Here is a 19,912-nt window from a genome sequence, read left to right on the forward strand (position 1 = left end):
GAAATGTTCGTAGACTATATGACCCGAAACATGATAATTTTAACTATACGGTCACAGTGGTTGGTCGGTAAAACCGAATCCTCGTTCAAACAAGTAATTTGAAAGTCGGGGCGACCACACCCCTCGCGATAATCTGCAATTAATGAAATTGATCGTGAAATAATTCGCTTGAAAATGGTCTAGCCAAAGTAGCGTACCTTCGAGTGAATATAAATTACATTATACAAGTTTCTCGTCCACAAAGGTATGTGTGTCACTTGCTGTTAAAGAGCATAGCGGTGGTTTAGCTGCAGTTGCGAACCGACCGATCGTTTGTCTCGACTGTGTCAAGGTGAAGGTGCGTCGTGAGTGAAAGCCACCAACCATGACGACTCTGCGATGTATAATATTCGCATATATCGGCATCCATGTTCGCGTTCCGTAAGGTACGCACGCCGCTTCTCTTCGATCCTTAATGAAATGTTTTTTACAGAACTTTCAAATTCCTCATCGAAAATTTTGGAAAATTAATGTCGTTCGGCGAGAGGCTTCGACAGTGGAGTGGCGATACTCGCTCCAAAATGCGAGGATCAAATTTGGAAACCAAAAAACCTGGTAAATTAAAAAGTGGTGTCACAGCTCGTAGAGTTCGTATAGGTGGCAATAAAGATGGTGCAAAGTATCCCACGAGAGCTTGAAGAGGTGACATCATCGCACCAAGTGTCACGCGAGTCGCTTTTATTTTATCAGCTTGACACAAGTGGCTCGTCTCTCTCGAGAAACATATGCCCGCAAAGAAGAATTAATCATCGCATAAGAACAACTAACATACGCGGACACGAGAACTGGGGGCATCGGCGATTATAATCTGCTGCACCGCATACGAATTGAATTCGAATAACATCTCTTCTCCTCATAGTCCCGAATGTGTTTTACAAATATGTGTCAAAGTCTATCCATATAATCACATAAAATGTATACATATAGTATAACGGCCATGAGAAAGTTCGTCCATCTGTAATGCGTTGCGTGAAAATTTTTAGATTTTGCAAAATGTATGCACATTCATTATACGAATAGGTAAGTACGCATATTAAATACGTTGAGAAAGTTAGCCCGAGATCGATGCTATAAATCCTCATGTGAATTGCCAAACGATTATCTCGCTGTGATCCAGAGATTTCTTTCCTTTCGTTTCTCGAAGGCAATATCGCCGCATAAATCGATCAATTTGATCGGAACAACTTTTTCAACCGGTTATAGCAGTCGCTACATAAATTATTCGGTGATCCTAAAAGTGAATTAAGCGCCATATATGTACTGCCTATGGATACGCTGGAAAGGGGAGAGGATTCATTATACATTACACCAGTTATAGCGGGTAAAATATACTTCTTTTCTGTTTTTAATTGGAATTTATATACCAGGAGTGATATGGGAAAATTTTCTAAACACGCTTATTGAGTATACTTGAATTTTACTGCAACGGGATTGCAAAGCGGTTTATAATTTGTCTCAAACGTTACTCAGCCACGATATGTACACGAACCGATGGAAAAGTTAAACTTACGTTGGTTGAAACGGTAAGATCGTTATAGTGTAGCGACCTTGAGAAGGTCGTACGCTTGAAAAACTACAAGTTAAACTTTTCCATTCGCAGGCACCAGACCAAAACGGGGAAATGATGTTATGTTATACATTATACAGCGTTTTATAATCGGACACGAAAGATAATTAATGAAATTATCAGTTTTTCTTTCGTTCCGTACACAGGTAAACCTGAGCCGATGATAATTTTTTTGTCAAGCGTTGCTTACCTTTTTGTAGAGTTTGATCCACGTCAAATCTCCTTTGCTATCTGTGTACTGAAGTCCGAAGAACCAAACCTCCCTTAGACCGATCGTTTTAACAACTTGATCGAAAAGTTGTCTCCCCGTTGTCGTTTGCTGGATCGCGAATTCCAGCTCCGCGTCTATCGTCGTCACCCTCACGTTCATCTGTTTGTACAACGAGATAAAAAAAATTAATATCAGCATTTCATTTACGCACATTTTAGTGGCGAGTCGAGCATCGTGAATTTCCAAAGGCTGTAGAATAAGAAAAATACGTGCAAAGTCTGGAGGTATATGTGAGAATAATAAAAAGTGGATGACTCGAAAAATAGGAAAACTAATCGGCTGAATCATGTATGAATATTTTTGTAGAAGTCGAGTTTTCAATCGTTGATAAAAAAAAATCATTTTTTTTCTCCAAAGAATAAACGCGGGGAGCGGTACGCACAACAGGTGGCCTTCGGTACGAGGCAGTGCAGATCATATGATGTGACGATTATAGGCAGATATATGTAATCTGAACAATAGCCTGCAATATATGCTGCAGATGTTACGCGATGCATCTGAAGAATAATTGGGAATCGTCATTTTACGTAACGATTCGTGTACGACGGGTCACGAGATTATGGAAATTGTAAACCATATAAAAAGCAACTATAACGTTACGTACACGCGTATGTATTATCGATATTATGTCACCCATGTATTCGTAAAATCGAAGACGATTCACCGATCTATACGATTATGAAAATTGATCCTAATTTTGGGTGTGCGATTCCTTACCCTGAGTTTCAATTTATACCACGTCTTAAGAAAAATCTGTTGAAATATGATCGATCTCAGCTTATACGTGGAATCCTTATGATCCTCGGCTTATAGCTTGCCAAATATTCCAGATTTTTTCAAAGACTCCGTAGACATTCTTTTCCAAAATTATAATCTACGATTAATTTAATGCACGTATGGGCCTGACGGAGGAATACAATGCTAAGTATATCGATTAAGAAGAAAGCTTTCGAGCGAAAAGCGATGGAGAAACTACGGTAAATCTGAAAAGCGTGAGTTCAGGAGCCGGCTCGGTTGTATGGCGACAGGTAGGTCGCATCCTATAGCAACTACCGTGAGAACGAAATGGAAGTATAAAGGTAGGCGAGATAACGGGTCTCCTTTTTGTTTCACGGTAGACAATAAATTTCACCCCGTGCAAATGGTAAAACTAAATCATCTCACCATTTTAGCGCCGGATACCATTTTTCCAATGAATAATCTGTCGCTACCGCTGCGATACAACGAAAAGGAGAAAATCCACACACGGTTATTTCCAACGGAAAAACCTCTGAACGCACAAAGGTGAACGAGACACTGGACACTCGGTGGTATGCCGTAACGCACAATTCGGCCTTTTATATACTTCGCACGCACTGAAAAAGCACTCCACAAACTACGACAAACTTCCTTCCAATCGACTAACCGAGACACACAAACGATTCGAATACTCGCGAGAGTAATTGGAGGTACGTTACGTACAATCGACACAGATTATTTCAATTTTCTGAAATCAAACTTCTCGGTTTCTCTTCCAGATATTGAACAATGGGGGGCAAGTATACGACGTATACGCGTCCCTTCTGCGAAGGCGAAAGGACTAAAGAAGATGGAGGTCATGTGACGACGCCGGTAAGCCGCCGGTTTTAGCTCGAGTAGAGAGGATAAAATCCAGACGGTGGGCCAATCCCAGAAGACATGGGGTTCGCCGTATCCCATGGTCCGAAGTCTCTACTGGCCCAAGGGATCAGCACTGAAATTTCGATCCATGGCGTTCTCTCGCGAGGGGAACGCGATTACGATCTCAAAGTTTTCTATACTACGGACTCGTTTCGTCTCAGGTGCAGGTTCTTCAAATTTAAAAGTTAGATCGGAGCACAACTGCGAACTAGAGAGTTGCGTTGACGTAATTTGACGACATCCGAGTTTCCGGGAAGTTTTGTCGCGATATTAGAGAAAGGCTGTCGCTTTTTTTCTTATTGCGCTTATATTATTTAGGGACATCCGAACCTGGACATCAACGGACGGATCACCTGCATCAGGACTGCAAAATACCGAATTCGAATGTCCACGATTATCTCAGGAATGAACACAGTGAACAATTCGCGATTTTCCCCCCCATACTGAATTCGTTGTACGAATCGTCAAGGTGAAACGAAAAAAATTTTTGGAGGAAATATTATGCATATGATATCATTTGAATTCAAGAGAATGTCTGCGAGTGGGTTATTAACGGTATAAAAATAGACAGTGATCGCAGTTATCTTCATCCGTTGCGCTTATGACTGTCTCGCCGTGATTCATTCATATGTGTTGCAGCACACAACGTACGGCGGAATGGTAGACGTATACGTTAGACAGATCTACCGTGCGAAAAAGGAATGGCGAAATATTTTCGCTCCAGAGATTTAAACTGAAAAAAAAAAAAAAAAAAAAAAAAAGGAAGAAAATCCGCCGCCAGAAATAACTTTACGCTGCACAGTCTACGTAAGAACGAAATAACTATTCCTGCATCTAGCTATATACTCTACCATTGAATTATTTAATCTCGACCAATCAAGCTTCCGGGCAATAAACTGTCGGTCTTCTCTGTTCTCTAAGTGTAATTGCACCTCCGTCTCGATCAAACACGTGCACGATAATGATAACGTCATCTTTTATATGCAATAGATGTATTTTACAACATCGTAAAGATATAGAGAAGAAATTTTCACGTACGCATATCCGGGTGTCATTGGGTAACCTGGTCTCTGCGACTCTATTTAAGAACAGTGAACGCCTTGCGCAAATATTCGCCAATCAATTTCAGGCACACGGTCGCTACACCGGAGTGCTACTAGATTCGTAAAAGTTGGACTAGCCGATTTCCATTCACCTGCAACTCAAGATCGAATCTATTTTTTTATTCGTGGGCGGTCGGCATACTGTACCAGATGAACAGATTCAAACTACCAAAGACGTCGCGGTACTCCGAACATTATCATGCTCAACCTGCATCGTCACTTACAATTAGATTTGGTGAGGCGTAAAGTTCTTTTCGGTTAACCGACCGATAAAAGTGGAACTTTAATAAATACGGCGGAAATATTTATCGCGTCCAGACGTACATGAATAACTTTGGAAATTTGAAAAAAAACATAACGTTTTAATTCAGTCTCTTCCTTATGAAATAACGGATGTTAACAAAGTGTGTGAATATCACACAACTAAACGGTAAATTATGGTCGCACATGCAGTGAAGTAATCGCGTCTACGCAATGTAATATATATATATATACATATATAAACGAAACAATTTTGCTACCATAATAATGGGTGTGACGGAGCCTTCGGCAAACACTTGGCAGACGGTGAACGCCGATATAAAGATTAGCCTGATAAAATCAGCAACGGAACCCAACGGGGAAAAGAAGAAAAAATAATACGACCAAGAGACACGCAGGCGGAAAAAATAAACTCACGTCAGATTTCACACGGGATTCAATTGCCATCGAGCGATGCGTTCGATATATATGTTACATACACACCATCGCCTATTTGTACCACATTCAACACCTCGGGGTACCAGGCGATCCTGCACGCGCCTATACGTATGTGTACAGGCCCTTGTCTCGTCCGTGCCAAGAGTCGAGTTGGACAGGAAATGAAAACTCGATTACCAACTTGTGCAATAAGGTTTCGCGGCTTAGCACGCGTTGAAGTGAAACGGAAGCAATGGTAGGAACTCGTAATCAGTTTGAAATTATTTTCGAACGTCGTGATATTAATTTAGGCTGAATCATAATTATTGCACATCAGTTGACGGCGACGATAATATAAATGAACGAGAAACGTGACGAGATAAACGAATGAACGTAAATATACTATGATACATATCCGTTATTTTTGTAATGCAACACTTACCGACTTCGGCATCTTGGTAATAGCTGTGCTTACTCGTTCTAGGCAGTGAAAATGTCAGCCTGAAACACACAAAGTTCCATATCACATCTTACGTCGTACCAGGAGGACGATGGTGAATCGCGTTGTACATGTACAGGTGTATGTGAGAACGCTATAGCAGGTACATAGGTAACCATTCATCTCAATAATTACGCTTAGAGTAGGTACAAAACGAGAAATAATCAACGAGGAAATCAGGCTTGGTAAACCATCGGAAACGACGAGTATACAATATAGAATTTGTTTCAGGTTCACGCCCATTTCTGTTGGTGTCAAGTAAATTGCGAAGATTTTGGAATGCTATACACATAATATGAGAATGATCAATAATTCAATATCGAAATGGCATCGTTGGGCGGAGTGGCAAAATAAAATATATTAAAGTTTTGTTTTTTGAGATTTTACTGTTACGCGATATTCATTCAAATATTGTTGACGTCAGTTAGCACTGCATTGCAGCGACGATGGTGTGCGTAGATATAATTGAAAATTCTCTGAACTTCTGCCAACTCGGTAACGGGAAAAATAAGCCGGTGATTTCTACTGTTCAACGATAAGTATTTATTTCTATCTTAAAAATTACACAATATCTTTCATTCATTTATTCGAGAAATTTGTTTTCCGCACAGTCCGGAGAATATCGTTCTTAGAAACGTAATTAATACAGGTACTTCGTACAACGAGCGGTGCTCATCTTTCGTTTGATTCTACATACGTATCGTATTTGGTTTTTTTCCAGGATGTAGGTTTTTACACTCGACTGGGCACGCGTTTACTGAAATTCAATACCATGTCAATACACGGATGCAGGACAGCAGTCTGTGGGTGTGGTAACTGCGGTGGGATTTACTTGAAAAATTTTTCGGGGAGTAACCTTAATTCAGGAGGGGATGGACATGCGGACACTCGGGATCGAACATTCCAAGGGTACACTAAATCATTATACCGCGTAAGAGAGACAGATGGCGAAAAAATTTCTGCAAAATAGCCAGGCGAGCAACGTAGGCGGAACGTTGTATTTATATGTATTTTCTTACTACCTGCAACGTTGAATCGATGGGATTTAATCGATTTACCGATCCCGAGGCATTTTCCTGGAATAACTGATCCTCAAGTAGCCGTAATAACCTCATCAGTTTTATCGCGTAACGGATATTTACATATAACTGCATCAACCGAGCGAACTAATTGTAAGTCATGTTGCCTTTTTCAATGTAGAGATATATTTGCGACATAGGTACGTACAGATAATTGGGCGGATAAACTTCGATATAATGCAACGGAATATGATAAAAAAAAATTCCGTAATTTAGGATTTAAATCTTACTTTGAAAACGTAGACCAATAATCCGCTTGCTTCTCGGCATTCCAATCCCAGATAAAAGGATTTTTCACCTTAGATTTTATCGCATTATAGCGTTGAACGTCGTCCTCACGAGTAATTAATACACGTGAATTTTGCTACTATCAAATAATTCCGTTTATAGTTATCCGTAGAAGATATTTCCAGTTATCTCGGTACGTGTCTGCAGGGTACGCGAGCACTGATCATAATCAAATCGTCGTAAATAATCGTTGTATATATTTTATTATGATATAGATATATTCTTGTATAGTTTTTTAAGAATCGAGCTATCGTTTATGGTACTTCGTACATCAAAGAGTGGTTCAAACTTTTAAATACAAATCCGTGTCGCCAAGATCCGTGTACAGGAGTGGGAAGCCTAACTCCTTTCTATGTCTCAACGGCTTATCTTCACCGGGCTAGTTCAGTGAACCGAGTTTAAATATATTTCTTCGATTATTTTGAAAACTGCTTTCATACCGTGTGCAGCGGTTGCTTTCGGTTCAGAGATTCGCTCTCAAAGCTTATAAATATGCGGTTGTTACCAACCGGTATTTGTCAGGTGTGGTCTTTGCGCCACTCGAATCAAATTCGTGGCATGTATTTTTTTCAAAGCAAACAAATTATTCTGCACGCCACCATGATCTACGACCACCAGTTTTAGTCACTCGCTCCAAAACAGAATCCAGATGAATTCATCTCGGAATTTTTACACGTGTCTATTTCTGAACTTCGATCGTACGGACTTGCGAAATGTCTCAATGTTTACTCAGGTCTGAAAGCGACAGGTATAATAATATTGGACACATCTCGCATCCCTATTTCCTCAGCCTAATGCATACACAGATCTCGAAATACAGACTATTGTATACAGGCTTATTGGTACTCTGTATCACGTACTGATTCAAAATTCAAATGATCAGACTGTTGGAAATCTTCAACGTCGATTTCAAGGTCAATCCGATCTTGCCAGTTAATCGACCTAACTGTGGAGCTGTACTCGAAATCAAACGGCAAACGGTTTACAGATTGATGGAAAAATCGGACTTCTAAATACACGTCAAGGAATAAAAGAGAGAGGGAGTGACTCGGATTAGAGTCGAATTACGGATGAGAGCCGTTTCTTTCTCACCAGGATCTACACAAGTAGAAAATCAATTCGCGGTAGCCTTATACCTTTTTAGGTCATCGGCTGCCGATGAATTCAGACCTGTAACGCCGATGGCACTGCAGAACGTAATTTCTAATCCTCACCAAGTTTATGAGCTGCAGGCAAAGGTGTAGAGGTTCACAACTGCGATAAATTAGCAAACTTTTTCGGACAAGGTGCGCGACGTTGTTAAGATGGGGGGTAATTCGATTCTTATGTAAACACGTAATTAATAGGGTTTACAATTCTCAAATTACTCTGACTATGATGTACCTCGAAAGCAGCTTACAATTAGCCAGAGGTTTTAATGATGTATATTGGATAAACGAGTAAAGAAATTGATAGACCGTGTTAACTATAGTCGCCACTGACAATGAGCCTAGAACTTTGCTCCTGATGAAAAAGCCTTTCAGAGAGTTTGACGTAACGTATAAATTAGCATATTCGGATGAAAAGTGGCGAATTGGTTCTGGAATCCGTTGGGTACAACGAGCGATGAAAACGTGGTGGTATTATAACAGTCGGTATGAATCGCAGGTGAATATTCAGTGGAATTTTGATTGTACCGCGGTACTACATTTCGTTAATAGCAGCGGAAAATTTTGATTAAACCATAGTTCCAGCGACCGGTACATAAAACGAACACCGCAACTGGATATCAAAGAGAATCAGCGTACATGAAGTTTTGAGTACGGAGATAGCGAGATATTCGTTAACAGTAGGTTTTAATTATAAAAACAATTGAATACTCACTTTAATTTGCCCACAACGCGATATCTCACCACTCCTTAGCACCACATTTACAGGGGTTAGAGGCACACACTTTTCCCGGGACAAACCCGTGCAATCCACACCCAAAAAAACCTGTCACGTTGAGCAAATACTGACACCTCACTGATAATATGGCCGCCGCCCGCCTGTAAGGTGGGGTGAACCGCGCACGAGCTGAACCGCTGACTGAAACTCCAGCGACTTAGAAAATCACGTAGACCTGCAGCGCTGTTATGTAGGGACTGTCTAACTATGCCATGTCCAGAAAACCTCCAATGGACAGACCGTTGACGAATAGGATGACGTTTTCATTTGTCAGTTGCAACGGCAGCTACTTATTGTTACTCATTGTTAGATCACATGGCCCACCTTGCATTAACTTCACGAATCACGGTCTCCATTGTGTAGCACAATTGTGAGCAAATGACAAACTTCTTCTCCAAAGTTACATATGTATAATCAATTGATTATTGATCCATCTATAGCGCGCGCGTTTTAAATTTTTGACGTTCAAAGATGAATACGTAGTACGTTTGTTGGTCGCCTACATGACTTGTAAAAGAAACAGAATACCATCACATTGTTCTTTGAACGCACCAATTGAATTAAATGACGTCCAAGCTAATCAAAGGTTGAAGTCACTATTTCTAAATACGCGTTGACTGATGATTACTAATCTTCAGTCAACGAAATACGTGCTGACACGTATGACACAGTAAACCAAATCGCTCCAGCTAGAAAATATTGTATAGATTCGAATAAATAGGAAGTCATTTAAAACAGAAAGATGTTGAATTCATTATGCTTCAGCTTGTTCTTTGTTACGCTTTATAACTTCCTAATCACAGCTGATGCACAACTGCTATGCAGAGATGAAGAAAATCAGCCAGTGGACTGGTAAGTGTTGAACGTTATACTCTATTGTTTCCTTACCTCGGCACCATACAGCTGAAAATTCCTGATATTTCAATGAGTTAAGAGATAATGAGTATTTCAATTATTCTCTAGGTTTGTAATGTACAAAATCCCAAAACTCTCTGAAAGTAGTAACCCTCTAGTAAAACAGGGTGTAGCATATGCTTACATGACAAGTAGCAGTGTGGGTGGTTGGAAATTATCTGAAAAATCGATTCGATCCAAAAACTCAATTCCTGGCAATACCTTGGCACCTCTGTACAAAAAGGTAGGTTTCGATTTGAAAAAGCTTACCCATCGGTAGTTGTTATTTTGTTAAAAATTTACAGAACGATTCCATTCTCTGGACGCTATACAATGATCAACCTCCGAATCAAGATAGCGTACCGAATTATGGACATACTAAAGGTGTGGTAATGGCAGACATCCAACAAGGCTTCTGGTTAGTTCACAGTGTTCCTAAATACCCTCCAGCACCTGATCACGGAACCATTCCTCCAAGAGCACGAAGGGAACGAGCAGTAGAGCCAGAATTAATATCAGCTCAGGGATACAACTACCCCACAACTGGAGAACTTTACGGACAAAGCTTTATATGTATTTCTGTTGATAAAAATCAGTTCGATCTTATTGGCACACAGCTGATGTACAATCAAATTATTTCGTACAAGGTCAACCTTCCAGAAACAATTAAACTGCAATATACTAATTTGACAAAAGCAGCTAATAAAATTCGCATCAAACATGCTCCTTTCAATCATAAGTCATCGATTACATCTTTGGAAGGCACTGAATTCTTGATGTTTGCCAAAAGCGATAAATGGGGAAAAGGTAATAATTGTTCTCACTTCTGGACTGTAGGGTTGTTACTAGATTTGTTCACTAAAATTTCCTTAATTACTGATTAGATTCACATTCTTCTATGCTACTTGCGGTAGGTTGGATAACCCATAATTTTTCTCCGGTAGTAGCAACCCTATAATCAAAACACAAATTGATATTGGGATAAAATGCTATTTAACGTCCAAATTTTGAAAATTATAGACTTGTACGACGACTTTGTTGGACCGCAGCTTGGATCAGATCTTTTGACTGAAACATGGCCCAACGGCCCTGGTAGATTGCCTTCTGACTGCAGTGGTTCAAAGTAAGTCAAAACATAAGGCGGTTTCAGTGACAATGGAGTCATGTTAAATATCACAAAAATTATCTGTGTTCAATGATACATTGTTTCAGAGTGATCAACATTAAGTCTATTAATTTAGCTATAGCTGATGTTGCCTTCAAAACAACACGCGATCATTCAAAATGGGCAGTGTGTGATAAAGGGAAAACTACCAGTAGTTGGGTTTGCATAGGAGACATCAACAGAGCCGTGAGTTCTGTCGAGTAATCTTTCATAACTTCTCAAGATTATTGATTTCACATAGATACTTGTGATTCAGAAACTATATTTGTCTGCAGATGATTAATAAATCTGAACTGTTTGAATTTTAGAGCTCTCAGCTGGAACGAGGAGGTGGTACAGTGTGTCTCAATTCACAACGTGTATGGCAAAGTTATCGTAGCATTGTCAACGATGTAGATGCATGTCCAAAGATATGGAATCGCTTTGTTAAGTGGGTCTCTCGTATATTTTAGGTTTTACTCATCATGAATAACAGTGAAAAATAATGAATTATTTCTATAAATTGCAATTAATAAATAGCTATTTAGTTAATGTAAACTCTCTGCTAACACTTGAGTCAAAGACGCTGGACTTATAAAGTAAAATAGCAACATTGTTTCAAAAGTCATAGATGAAACTTGTATACCTGAGATAGTTCTGCTACGCAATACACTTAAATTTGGAGAACATGTTAAACGTAGGTTCAATGCTACCGATTATCCAATTTATCTTGCTTCTTTGATTCCACCGTTGATTCGGTTTACTCTTTTCATAGGTTAGGCCTGACTAGACTTTGGTAGCTCGCCCTTGTGGCAGATCAAGAGAAACCAAAGAACAAACGAAAATAACAATAGGTAGGTGGGGATATAATTGGGCGAACGCTAGCGCCGCTACGGTTACATGTCCGTAAAGAACTTCCGTACAAGTGACACAAATGTAGTATTTTTACATGCCTGGTATCAGTGATCTGTGACTTATTGTCAGGAGAAACACGTGAGAACAGCGTTTACTCACGATATCCATAAGGCGATGAGCGGTTTCGTAGTAACTCGAGGGGCGATATCAAAAGAGAATGCTGTGAGAGATTTTGTCGCTGTGTCTTACACGGCACCGAAAAAAAAGAAGCAGTCAATTGGGGTTAACCCGAAAGGCGCGGGTACCGGAATTGGTTTGAGTCATGGAGATTTATTATTAAAGGAACCTAAAAAAATGCAAGCAGCAGACATAAGAAAGGAACAGGACAAACAAATGAAGAGGGCAAGATTTGACGTTATCAAATTTGGAATGTCTGGTTTTGACGGTGTGAAAGGAGAAGAAGCAAAAATAGCCCTCGCTGTGAAACTGGGCGCAAAGCCTCCAAAGAAGAAGGCTAAAAATTACAAAGAGTTGAAGTTGGAGAGACAAAAAGCAAACAAAGAAGCGCAGAAAAAGGCAAGCATTCCAGAGTTGGGAAAGTTTTCAGCTAAACCCAGTTTTGACAAAAAACGAAGAAAAGATCCTGGTCTTCTTAACAACTATGGAATAGTAAAAAAAAATGCAGTTACCATAACAAACAATAAGAGATTTTGAAGTGCAACAATTTAATGTTTTGATTTTATTCCTTCAGTACAACGTTTATTGCTATTTCTAACAAACAACATCATAGTATAACATAGATGTATACTATACCAAGTATAACGAGTAATAAAATAATATCTTAATCTGGTCATATGTATGGATCTTTTGAGCCAGCCTTGAGCATTGATAATAACTCCAAAGATTCCATTCCATATAATTTATATTTGTCATTATCGTTTAGTAAAAGTATACAGTTTCCAGCCCCACATTGGAATGATTCGGCAACTGGTGAACTGGCCGTTAGAGTGACGTATCAGTCAAAGGCAGAGGCAGTCGGTGCCACCTCTAGCATCATTTGCAGAAAAGCATTTACTCCCTCTGCAATACATGAAATTTCATGTTCAAGAATTCGATTACTATGAAAAAATGTCAATAGATAGAAAGATAATATTAATTCCAGTCAAGAATCATTTCTTTGATAGTTTTGCTAAATTGAGATCATAAATTTCTCTTAGCAGGATATTGCTAAATAAATACGGCTTGGCCCATCTTAATTTTCTGTAGATTACGCATATGGCCAGGAGTTGACAAGAATGAAATAGATCTTATCCAATTCTTCAAATTCGTACTGACAAAACTCATTAATACGATTTAAGTAAAAGCAGTTTACATGATAATACAATCATATTCTTACCCATAAATTTCGGGACGTATCCATACTTGACAAATGGTAGGTAAAATAGCATTCCAGCGGCTATAAACCCGGCGGCGTACAAGTATTCGATTTGCGGTTTGTCAATTATGGGGGCCACTATCAGGTACGCAGAGATACCGAGTACCAGTATAGGTATCGGCAGAGGGCATTTATATGGTCGCGGATGATCGGGCCTGGTTTTCCTCATGACCAGTAGGGCAACCATCGCTCCAGCATAAAATATCCAGGCGGTGAAGGAGAAAAAGTCAATCAAGGAGTCTATACTACCAGAAAGAACCATCGCACCTGTGCAGTTCAAAAAAATGAAAATAAACAACAAAGCAGACGAATTATCGACACTTCTTAAGGAACGTTAAAAAACAATCGTATTTCGAGATCGATGCGAACGAGTTTGTTTGCTTCATTAGAACGCACCTGCTACAAGGGAATGGAAGATGAGACCAGGAGCCGGAGTAAAACGTCGAACGTGGACGTAACTTAGGCAATCAAGGAGGTGGCCTTCCCTAGATGCTGCAAAGCAAAGTCGTCCTGCAGCAAATAGAGTCCCGTTGGCTGATCCAAAGGTGCTCACAGCTACAGACAATGGCATTAGCCACGCCATAACACCCAAAATTCGATTACCAAATGTCTGCAACATGTTTGGATAAATTATAACTTGAATGAGAAGAATAGAAAGAATTTTCTCTTAACGCTATTAGCGGGACTGCAAAATTTCACGGAAGAGTACCAAACTAATGGCATTGCGATTAGATGCGATGCAAATATTGAGCTGTAATTCGTGAACAGGAAATGATTAGAGTCATTATTTAATAAAAAAAAGATGAATCGAAATCAACCAACCACAGCAACAGCTTCGCTCTCGACCATTTCAGACGGTGACATGACCGCCAAGTAAGAGATGTTGATGAGGGCGTAGCAGAGTGTGACCAAAGGGATACCGATCATAATGGATCTCGGTAAATTTCTTGAAGGATCTTTAATCTCTTCCGTGACGTAATTGAGATTGTTCCAACCATCGTAGGCCCATAAGCCCGTATAAAAAGCGGTGGCCAATCTCCCAACGTTTAAAGATGCGACGGTATCGAAAGCCCCTGAGAGATGCTGAGTATTTCCCTGTATAAGTTTGTAAGACCCACCGACTATCACTACAAGAATAGCTATGAGTTTACCAGCTGTAAACGCGTTTTGAACACTAGTCGCCAAATTTACACTGTAGCAATTCACAAGCAGTATTACAACAATGGCCAGTATGGCGACCAGCTTAACGACTTCCTCGGGAGGATTACACTCCGCTACAAACGCCTCGACCGCGTACTGAGCGAAGGACAAGCAAATTATTGCCATCTGAGAAGGTTTCAACACCAAGGTTGATACCCACGAGAAAAGGAAGGCTGGAGGTGCCCCAAAAGCATCCATAAAGTAGGCATACTCTGCCCCCGAGCTGGTGTTCATCGTCCCTAACTCCGCGTAAGCCAAGGCTCCACAGAGACTCAAAATACCGCAGGCTGTCCATACCAGGAAGCTCACCCCGATGCTACCGGTTCTCACAAGGAGACCCGACGGCGAAACGAAAATCCCTGAACCGATCATAGTACCGACGATTAGAGCCACCCCACTGACGAGTCCCACCCGTCTCTTGAGGTGAATAGCGTTGTTCTGCGCTGCGTCCGTCCCCTCCAACCCTCCGCCCCCTCCACCCCCGTCTTCGTCATCCCCCAAACCACCCCCCGTTCCTTGTTGCTGGAGCTGCGCCCCCCCTTCCCAACCGTTGCCGATTGCTGCTGACCCCACCATATCTCCTGATCCTTCCGGCCATGCTTTTCCATTTCCCTGTTGCAGCTGGGACTGTTGCTGATTTGTGTTACTCGTCTGCGTATCATGTCCTGCTGCAGCTGAAACGAAGAGAAAATTAATGAATATGGGCATTAAATGCGATCAAAAGATGAGGCGATATTCTCAACCCATCATCAGAAGTATATAACACTATACGTTTACACTTGGATTAAGTAGCCGCTTGACCTTTCCAAGAATTTATGCTATGAATGGCCGCCTCTACTTCAAACTTGATAGTTATAGAACATTGGAATACTTGTCACTATATTATACTTCCGATCGAGCGTCGGTCAATGCTGGGATTGAAGTCTTCGTGGGACTTTGTGGGAAAACTAACATGTGCTCCGATTTTCACACAGATGGACAGAATAATCAATAAAATATGGCGGGGCATCTGTTAGCGGCTCGAACTCGAAAGATATAGAAAATTTTGGTCTACGATTTGAACGGGTGCGTCAGAATAAATCTAATATTTTTTCACGACGCGAGTGATTATTTGTCGTTCCTCATTGGGAACGTCATACCCCGACGTTCATTTGGGTTGTCAAGTAGTTCGATAATGAAAAAGAAAATGGCAAAATTAAAAAATCATCGCAATCGGTCGAGTATAAGGATCATCGCGTCGCCTTAATCAAACGATATGTCATATACATACTTTGCACCGAGAAGTAATCTGAGATTACGTACATCTATCGCAAGCGAAAGGTTGATCTTTCATTATACATTCATGCGATATGTAACACCATAACTTATTCATATGCAGTATTAAATTAGACACCGAAATTGCACGCGGTATAATCGGCCTGCACAGCTCTTATGGTCAATAACAGAAAAGCTCGCGAACTACAAATATTTTGAGTAGCTTCTCGATAAGCTGCAAATAGTCGTGCAATACATCCAAGTTTCAAGTCTCAGTTAATACACATCGTGATATTCGCAGAATCACAGCAGACGATTCCAGTAATAATATTAATGAAAAGGATATCGTGTTACAATACATTTCGAAAACCTTGACACAACGTTATACATGCACAATATCATCGTATATACATTCTCTTCTATGCTTTATATAATATATTAATATAATGGCAATTGAAACGTAGTAGAAGATTCAGCATGATGTTTAATAATAATTGCTACTTTGACACGGTGAAATACATAAATAAAATAACGCGACTCACATCGTCTGCCAATTTATTGTCTAATAATCTTCAATTAAACGTGATAGATTTGTGCCCCAAATATCTCAACACTTGTCGTCATATAATTGTGCTGATATACTCAGTGTGTATACATATGTATGTCTCACTACGCATTCCCGCGTGATCACATAGTAGTAATAAATAATAGAAAAAATATATATCGTAATAAATGAATTACTCGACTGATTCAGGCGACGACTGGCAGCTTTTAGCACGTTAAATAGCTGTTGATTTTGCATCCCTTCCGACTCTCAACTGACCACTGGAGATAAGGCAACGATTCGAGATCGAGGCGCCAAAGCGCATGAGAAGTGAGTTACCGGTGATATACGATGAATATTAGAAGAACATATATAATCACCACGAGTGGTCAAAGTGACAAGAATAGCTTGTGGATCACAGCCAGGTTTTACCTCGTGACCGAACCTCCCAATTTCAAACATTTCCATCTTTCGAAAAGCCTCCTTACGGCCACGATAGAATGAAATAAGCTATACATTTCAAGAATGTCCCCTATCCCAAGGTGACCTTTAGCCGGACGCGACTGATCGATCCTTCCACACATCCCCCGCGCGCTCTACACGTCGTCTCGGCTGACAGTCACTCCCAATCGCGTATACATACATCAGACTTCCATCATAAATCCTCGTTAATAATTACTATTTTCGCCCGTGTTACTCATTCGTATTAAGCAATTTAGTTGACGTTCAACAAGCTCTGAGATAACAAAATTGCGTGTGACACGCACCCATTAATTTCTGGTATTCAACGCATGTCACTTATATTTGTAAGGAAACACCTAAGCTAAGCTAACACGGATCAGCTCATGACACGAAGTATACTTAAATTTAGACCTAAGAGTCTCTTACGAGATTCATGGGGTGTCATTCGATGAGGTTCCATTTAACAAGTCACATAATCGTTTCTTCAATTATACTTGTACTATCGCGTCCAAGCCAAGACTGTGACAAAATTTTTTACTACACGCTAGAGTGAGAATACTTGGAGTAATTTTTGAATATACAAATACATATATATGTGCAATAAGATTCAAGGGCATATTGATATAAAATGAATAATAGAGCCGGTCTATTTCGCCCAGATACACCATTCTTACAAGGGCGACATTGTTATCTCCGAATCGGCAGCGTGACTTATTTTGGAACGACAGATGAATCTTTTACACAATTCAGATCGTAGAGCGACATTTTCAGAGCCAAAAAGTTGTTTAGGCCATGCAACAGGCTGTGCAAAACAAACCTAAACTTGAAAGGTATTTTCAGATCACGGGATGGGGCACGCGTCGAAAGACACGCAACCTTAATGCCTCCACAGTTTCAAGAACTATAATGATGCAATCTCTCGTGCACGTACGTACTCAAGCATCGCCATTCTTGGTGTCATCAAGTGGCGAAGTATTTGCATCATGCCTTCATAATTAATTGACAATATATTGCATTATAATTCTTTCGTAGTTATTCTTTTTTCGTCGTTATTGACCGACAGAATAGCCATGTAACGAGTAAAGTGGATTGCAATTTGCTTCTACTCATATATTGCACCATAGATGTACATTTTTAGTTACTGCTCCGATGTATCGGTCTCAAATTCAAATTTCTGCATTTGATTTTCTCAACAAGGGGAATCATTTGGCGCGTTTTCTGCTGACGTAGCCGATGACGTTGAAGATAGGCGGAAGTTATATTAGCTAGGGGATGCATAAAATTTTTCTGGAAATTTTACGTACAATAATGTAAAAGTATTCTACATCCGTCTAGCTCAAGTCAAATTTGAAGCCATAGAACGCGATGCAAGAATGAGGGAAACTGTTCATTGAGGGTTTGTTTCCTTTTTTTCAAATTTGTATCTTTTCTGACGAACGAATACAAGAAAAGGTCGTAATAAAAAATTTAAATCAGGATAATTTTGTCGCTGTAAATTTCAAAACTTTGCTACCGAAATTTATGTCTATGCAGATGTATTAAAAGCTACGGCCATGTTTGACACCGGGTAAAAAAAAGAAAAAACAATAGTAACATGAATCAACGTTGGAATATCAGATCGGTTGAACTTGATACATGACAATTTTTCTCAAGCAATTATTCGTTAGTAAAACTGATCTGAGATATGAATTTTAGTCAATACTCGAACCGGTCCAAAAATATAGGATACTCGGTAACGAAATGACTGAGAGAGGGATGGTCAGGCATGAGGGAATAGATCAGTTACGGATATCGCAGTATCGTATCATTCTCTTATCATTACTTAAGCAGTAATTTTTACTATATCCTTACCTCGTTTAAAGGGCGCGACATACATGACTCCAGGAGGGACGATGTAGGAGGGCGGATCGTGAAACCGCCTCTCATGACACTTCGACGGCTTTTCAAAGCTACCACTTCCTTCTTGCCTGCCTTTCTTAACTGCCTTTACCTTCGCTAAATTAGCCTCTCCGTCTCTCAGAAACGGTCAAATGATTCAAGTGTAGAGAAAGCTCAACCTCCGTTTATACACACGCCGGGGAAATATAACGTACGGATGGCTCGATGAGTCCCTGAATTACACGGTTCACCCTCCACGCTCGACAGTCGACAGCTTCTCACTGATTGCCAGTGACTGGGGCGTACAACCCACCGCACGCCGGCGCTCGGCTTCGCTCGATAGAATTTTTGCTATAAGCGATCACCCAACTCCGCAACCCCCGTTGCTCCCGTTCGCCATTCAAGCGCCTCTATATTTTCGCGAGGACCAGCGCTATGAAAAAAATATAATGTCCGTCGAAGGTCGAGTCTGAAAAAAAAATTCTTGACCATTTGAAAGATGTTTGTAATCTCGAGGAAAGAATTTTTCTTGAAATTCTATATCTGCATTCTCATTTTAAAACTCCTCCGATGGGTGTAATGTTTCTACAATGACCTCAGGTTTTGCAGAACCTTAAGTCCATGCATTTCTTAATAAATTGTATGATTTTCTTTTAACACTTCATGACGATTATTTGGTTTTTGTTTTTCTTTAAAGAAAATTATTAGGAAACAAGGTACGAAACCACAGATTGTTCGTACGCGCTATGAACATACTCAATACGCATATTTTATTAAAATTATAAGCCGTACAAAATGATAAAGATCGTTTGGTATATATAATTAATCCAAAGCCAATCTAATCGATCACTTGAAATGTACATACCATTTCGATGGTAATTCACTCTGATTATGATTGTGAGTAATCCCATGACGTATTTTGATATACCTGTTTTTTACGAAGTTCTCACTCTTTGATGATAATCTTAAATTTTAATTAGCGACTTACAGAAATTGTTAGAATGCTGATGTAAATTTTTTGAATTGATAAGCATTTACGACTTCACGGCAGTAAAATAAAAGAAAATCTGCCAGTACCTTCGTCAGTAATAGTTCGATATAGGCACGTAGATTTGTTGTTTGATTTATAGGTTTTCT

At 39.9% G+C, this 19,912-nt stretch overlaps 4 protein-coding genes and 2 long non-coding RNA genes across 15 annotated transcripts in view; 4 read left to right on the plus strand and 2 right to left on the minus strand.

Annotated features, from left to right (window-relative positions):
- Positions 1-11,888, minus strand: part of LOC105692332 (moesin/ezrin/radixin homolog 1) — a 29,887-nt gene extending 17,999 nt beyond the window's left edge. The window contains exons 1-3 of one of the 3 annotated variants that reach the window (XM_048650240.1): positions 11,794-11,888; positions 5,760-5,818; positions 1,797-1,976 (exon numbers count right to left, since the gene is read on the minus strand). In XM_048650240.1, coding sequence (XP_048506197.1) covers positions 1,797-1,976; positions 5,760-5,771 — 192 coding nt within the window. In that variant the 5' untranslated portion in view covers positions 5,772-5,818; positions 11,794-11,888. Of the gene's footprint in view, positions 1-1,796; positions 1,977-3,041; positions 3,203-5,759; positions 5,819-9,046; positions 9,193-11,793 lie in introns of those variants that run through there. The other 2 variants (XM_012411455.3, XM_048650239.1) reach the window with 2 other exon arrangements.
- LOC125499925 lies at positions 272-5,750 on the plus strand. Of its 6 annotated transcripts, XR_007276968.1 has the most exons (7): positions 272-425; positions 473-1,059; positions 1,184-1,562; positions 1,640-1,752; positions 2,036-2,956; positions 3,050-3,325; positions 3,395-4,306. It is a non-coding gene; the product is annotated as an uncharacterized LOC125499925 (long non-coding RNA). The 6 variants fall into 6 exon arrangements; XR_007276967.1 differs by having other exon boundaries at positions 273-1,059; XR_007276970.1 differs by having other exon boundaries at positions 273-1,059; positions 1,407-1,562.
- On the plus strand, positions 5,787-6,185 carry LOC125499926. Its single transcript, XR_007276973.1, has 2 exons — positions 5,787-5,927; positions 6,048-6,185. It is a non-coding gene; the product is annotated as an uncharacterized LOC125499926 (long non-coding RNA).
- Positions 9,399-11,705, plus strand: LOC105692360 (deoxyribonuclease-2-alpha). Its single transcript, XM_012411518.3, has 6 exons — positions 9,399-9,961; positions 10,073-10,247; positions 10,309-10,810; positions 11,024-11,126; positions 11,216-11,354; positions 11,477-11,705. The coding sequence occupies exons 1-6, from the start codon at positions 9,852-9,854 to the stop codon at positions 11,618-11,620; spliced, it is 1,173 nt and encodes a 390-aa protein (XP_012266941.2). The 5' UTR covers positions 9,399-9,851; the 3' UTR covers positions 11,621-11,705.
- Positions 11,889-11,988: 100 nt separating the features above from the next.
- LOC105692361 (uncharacterized protein C1orf131) lies at positions 11,989-12,855 on the plus strand. Its single transcript, XM_012411519.3, has one exon. It carries the CDS (start codon positions 12,177-12,179, stop codon positions 12,714-12,716), a length of 540 nt encoding a protein of 179 aa, XP_012266942.2. The 5' UTR covers positions 11,989-12,176; the 3' UTR covers positions 12,717-12,855.
- On the minus strand, positions 12,709-19,075 carry LOC105692247 (b(0,+)-type amino acid transporter 1). 3 transcript variants are annotated; one of them, XM_012411319.3, is made up of 5 exons: positions 18,749-19,075; positions 14,260-15,311; positions 13,834-14,047; positions 13,399-13,704; positions 12,709-13,082 (listed from the first exon to the last, which is right to left on the minus strand). In XM_012411319.3, exons 1-5 carry the CDS (start codon positions 18,771-18,773, stop codon positions 13,018-13,020), a joined length of 1,662 nt encoding a protein of 553 aa, XP_012266742.1. In that variant the 5' UTR covers positions 18,774-19,075; the 3' UTR covers positions 12,709-13,017. The 3 variants fall into 3 exon arrangements, with proteins under 3 accessions (XP_012266742.1, XP_020711673.1, XP_020711674.1); XM_020856014.2 differs by lacking the exon at positions 18,749-19,075 and adding an exon at positions 16,633-16,789; XM_020856015.2 differs by lacking the exon at positions 18,749-19,075 and adding an exon at positions 16,434-16,568.
- Between the last annotated feature and the right edge of the window lie 837 nt (positions 19,076-19,912).

This window comes from Athalia rosae, chromosome 2 (genome assembly GCF_917208135.1).
Source record: "Athalia rosae chromosome 2, iyAthRosa1.1, whole genome shotgun sequence".
In the NCBI taxonomy this organism is placed as follows: domain Eukaryota; kingdom Metazoa; phylum Arthropoda; class Insecta; order Hymenoptera; family Athaliidae; genus Athalia; species Athalia rosae.

What these genes read in the sequence shown, in the direction of transcription:
- LOC105692360 (XM_012411518.3), top strand. Translation starts at nt 9,852, where the DNA reads ATGTTGAATTCATTATGCTTCAGCTTGTTCTTTGTTACGCTTTATAAC. An exon ending in AAGCGATAAATGGGGAAAAG is followed by an intron (nt 10,811 to 11,023) that starts GTAATAATTGTT and finishes TGAAAATTATAG; the next exon opens with ACTTGTACGACGACTTTGTT. An exon ending in TCTGACTGCAGTGGTTCAAA is followed by an intron (nt 11,127 to 11,215) that starts GTAAGTCAAAAC and finishes ACATTGTTTCAG; the next exon opens with AGTGATCAACATTAAGTCTA.
- LOC105692361 (XM_012411519.3), top strand. Translation starts at nt 12,177, where the DNA reads ATGAGCGGTTTCGTAGTAACTCGAGGGGCGATATCAAAAGAGAATGCT.
- LOC105692247 (XM_020856014.2), bottom strand. Translation starts at nt 16,693, where the DNA reads ATGCAAAATCAACAGCTATTTAACGTGCTAAAAGCTGCCAGTCGTCGC. An exon ending in TCGTCGCCTGAATCAGTCGA is followed by an intron (nt 15,312 to 16,632) that starts GTAATTCATTTA and finishes TCTTCGTTTCAG; the next exon opens with CTGCAGCAGGACATGATACG. An exon ending in AGAGCGAAGCTGTTGCTGTG is followed by an intron (nt 14,048 to 14,259) that starts GTTGGTTGATTT and finishes AACATGTTGCAG; the next exon opens with ACATTTGGTAATCGAATTTT.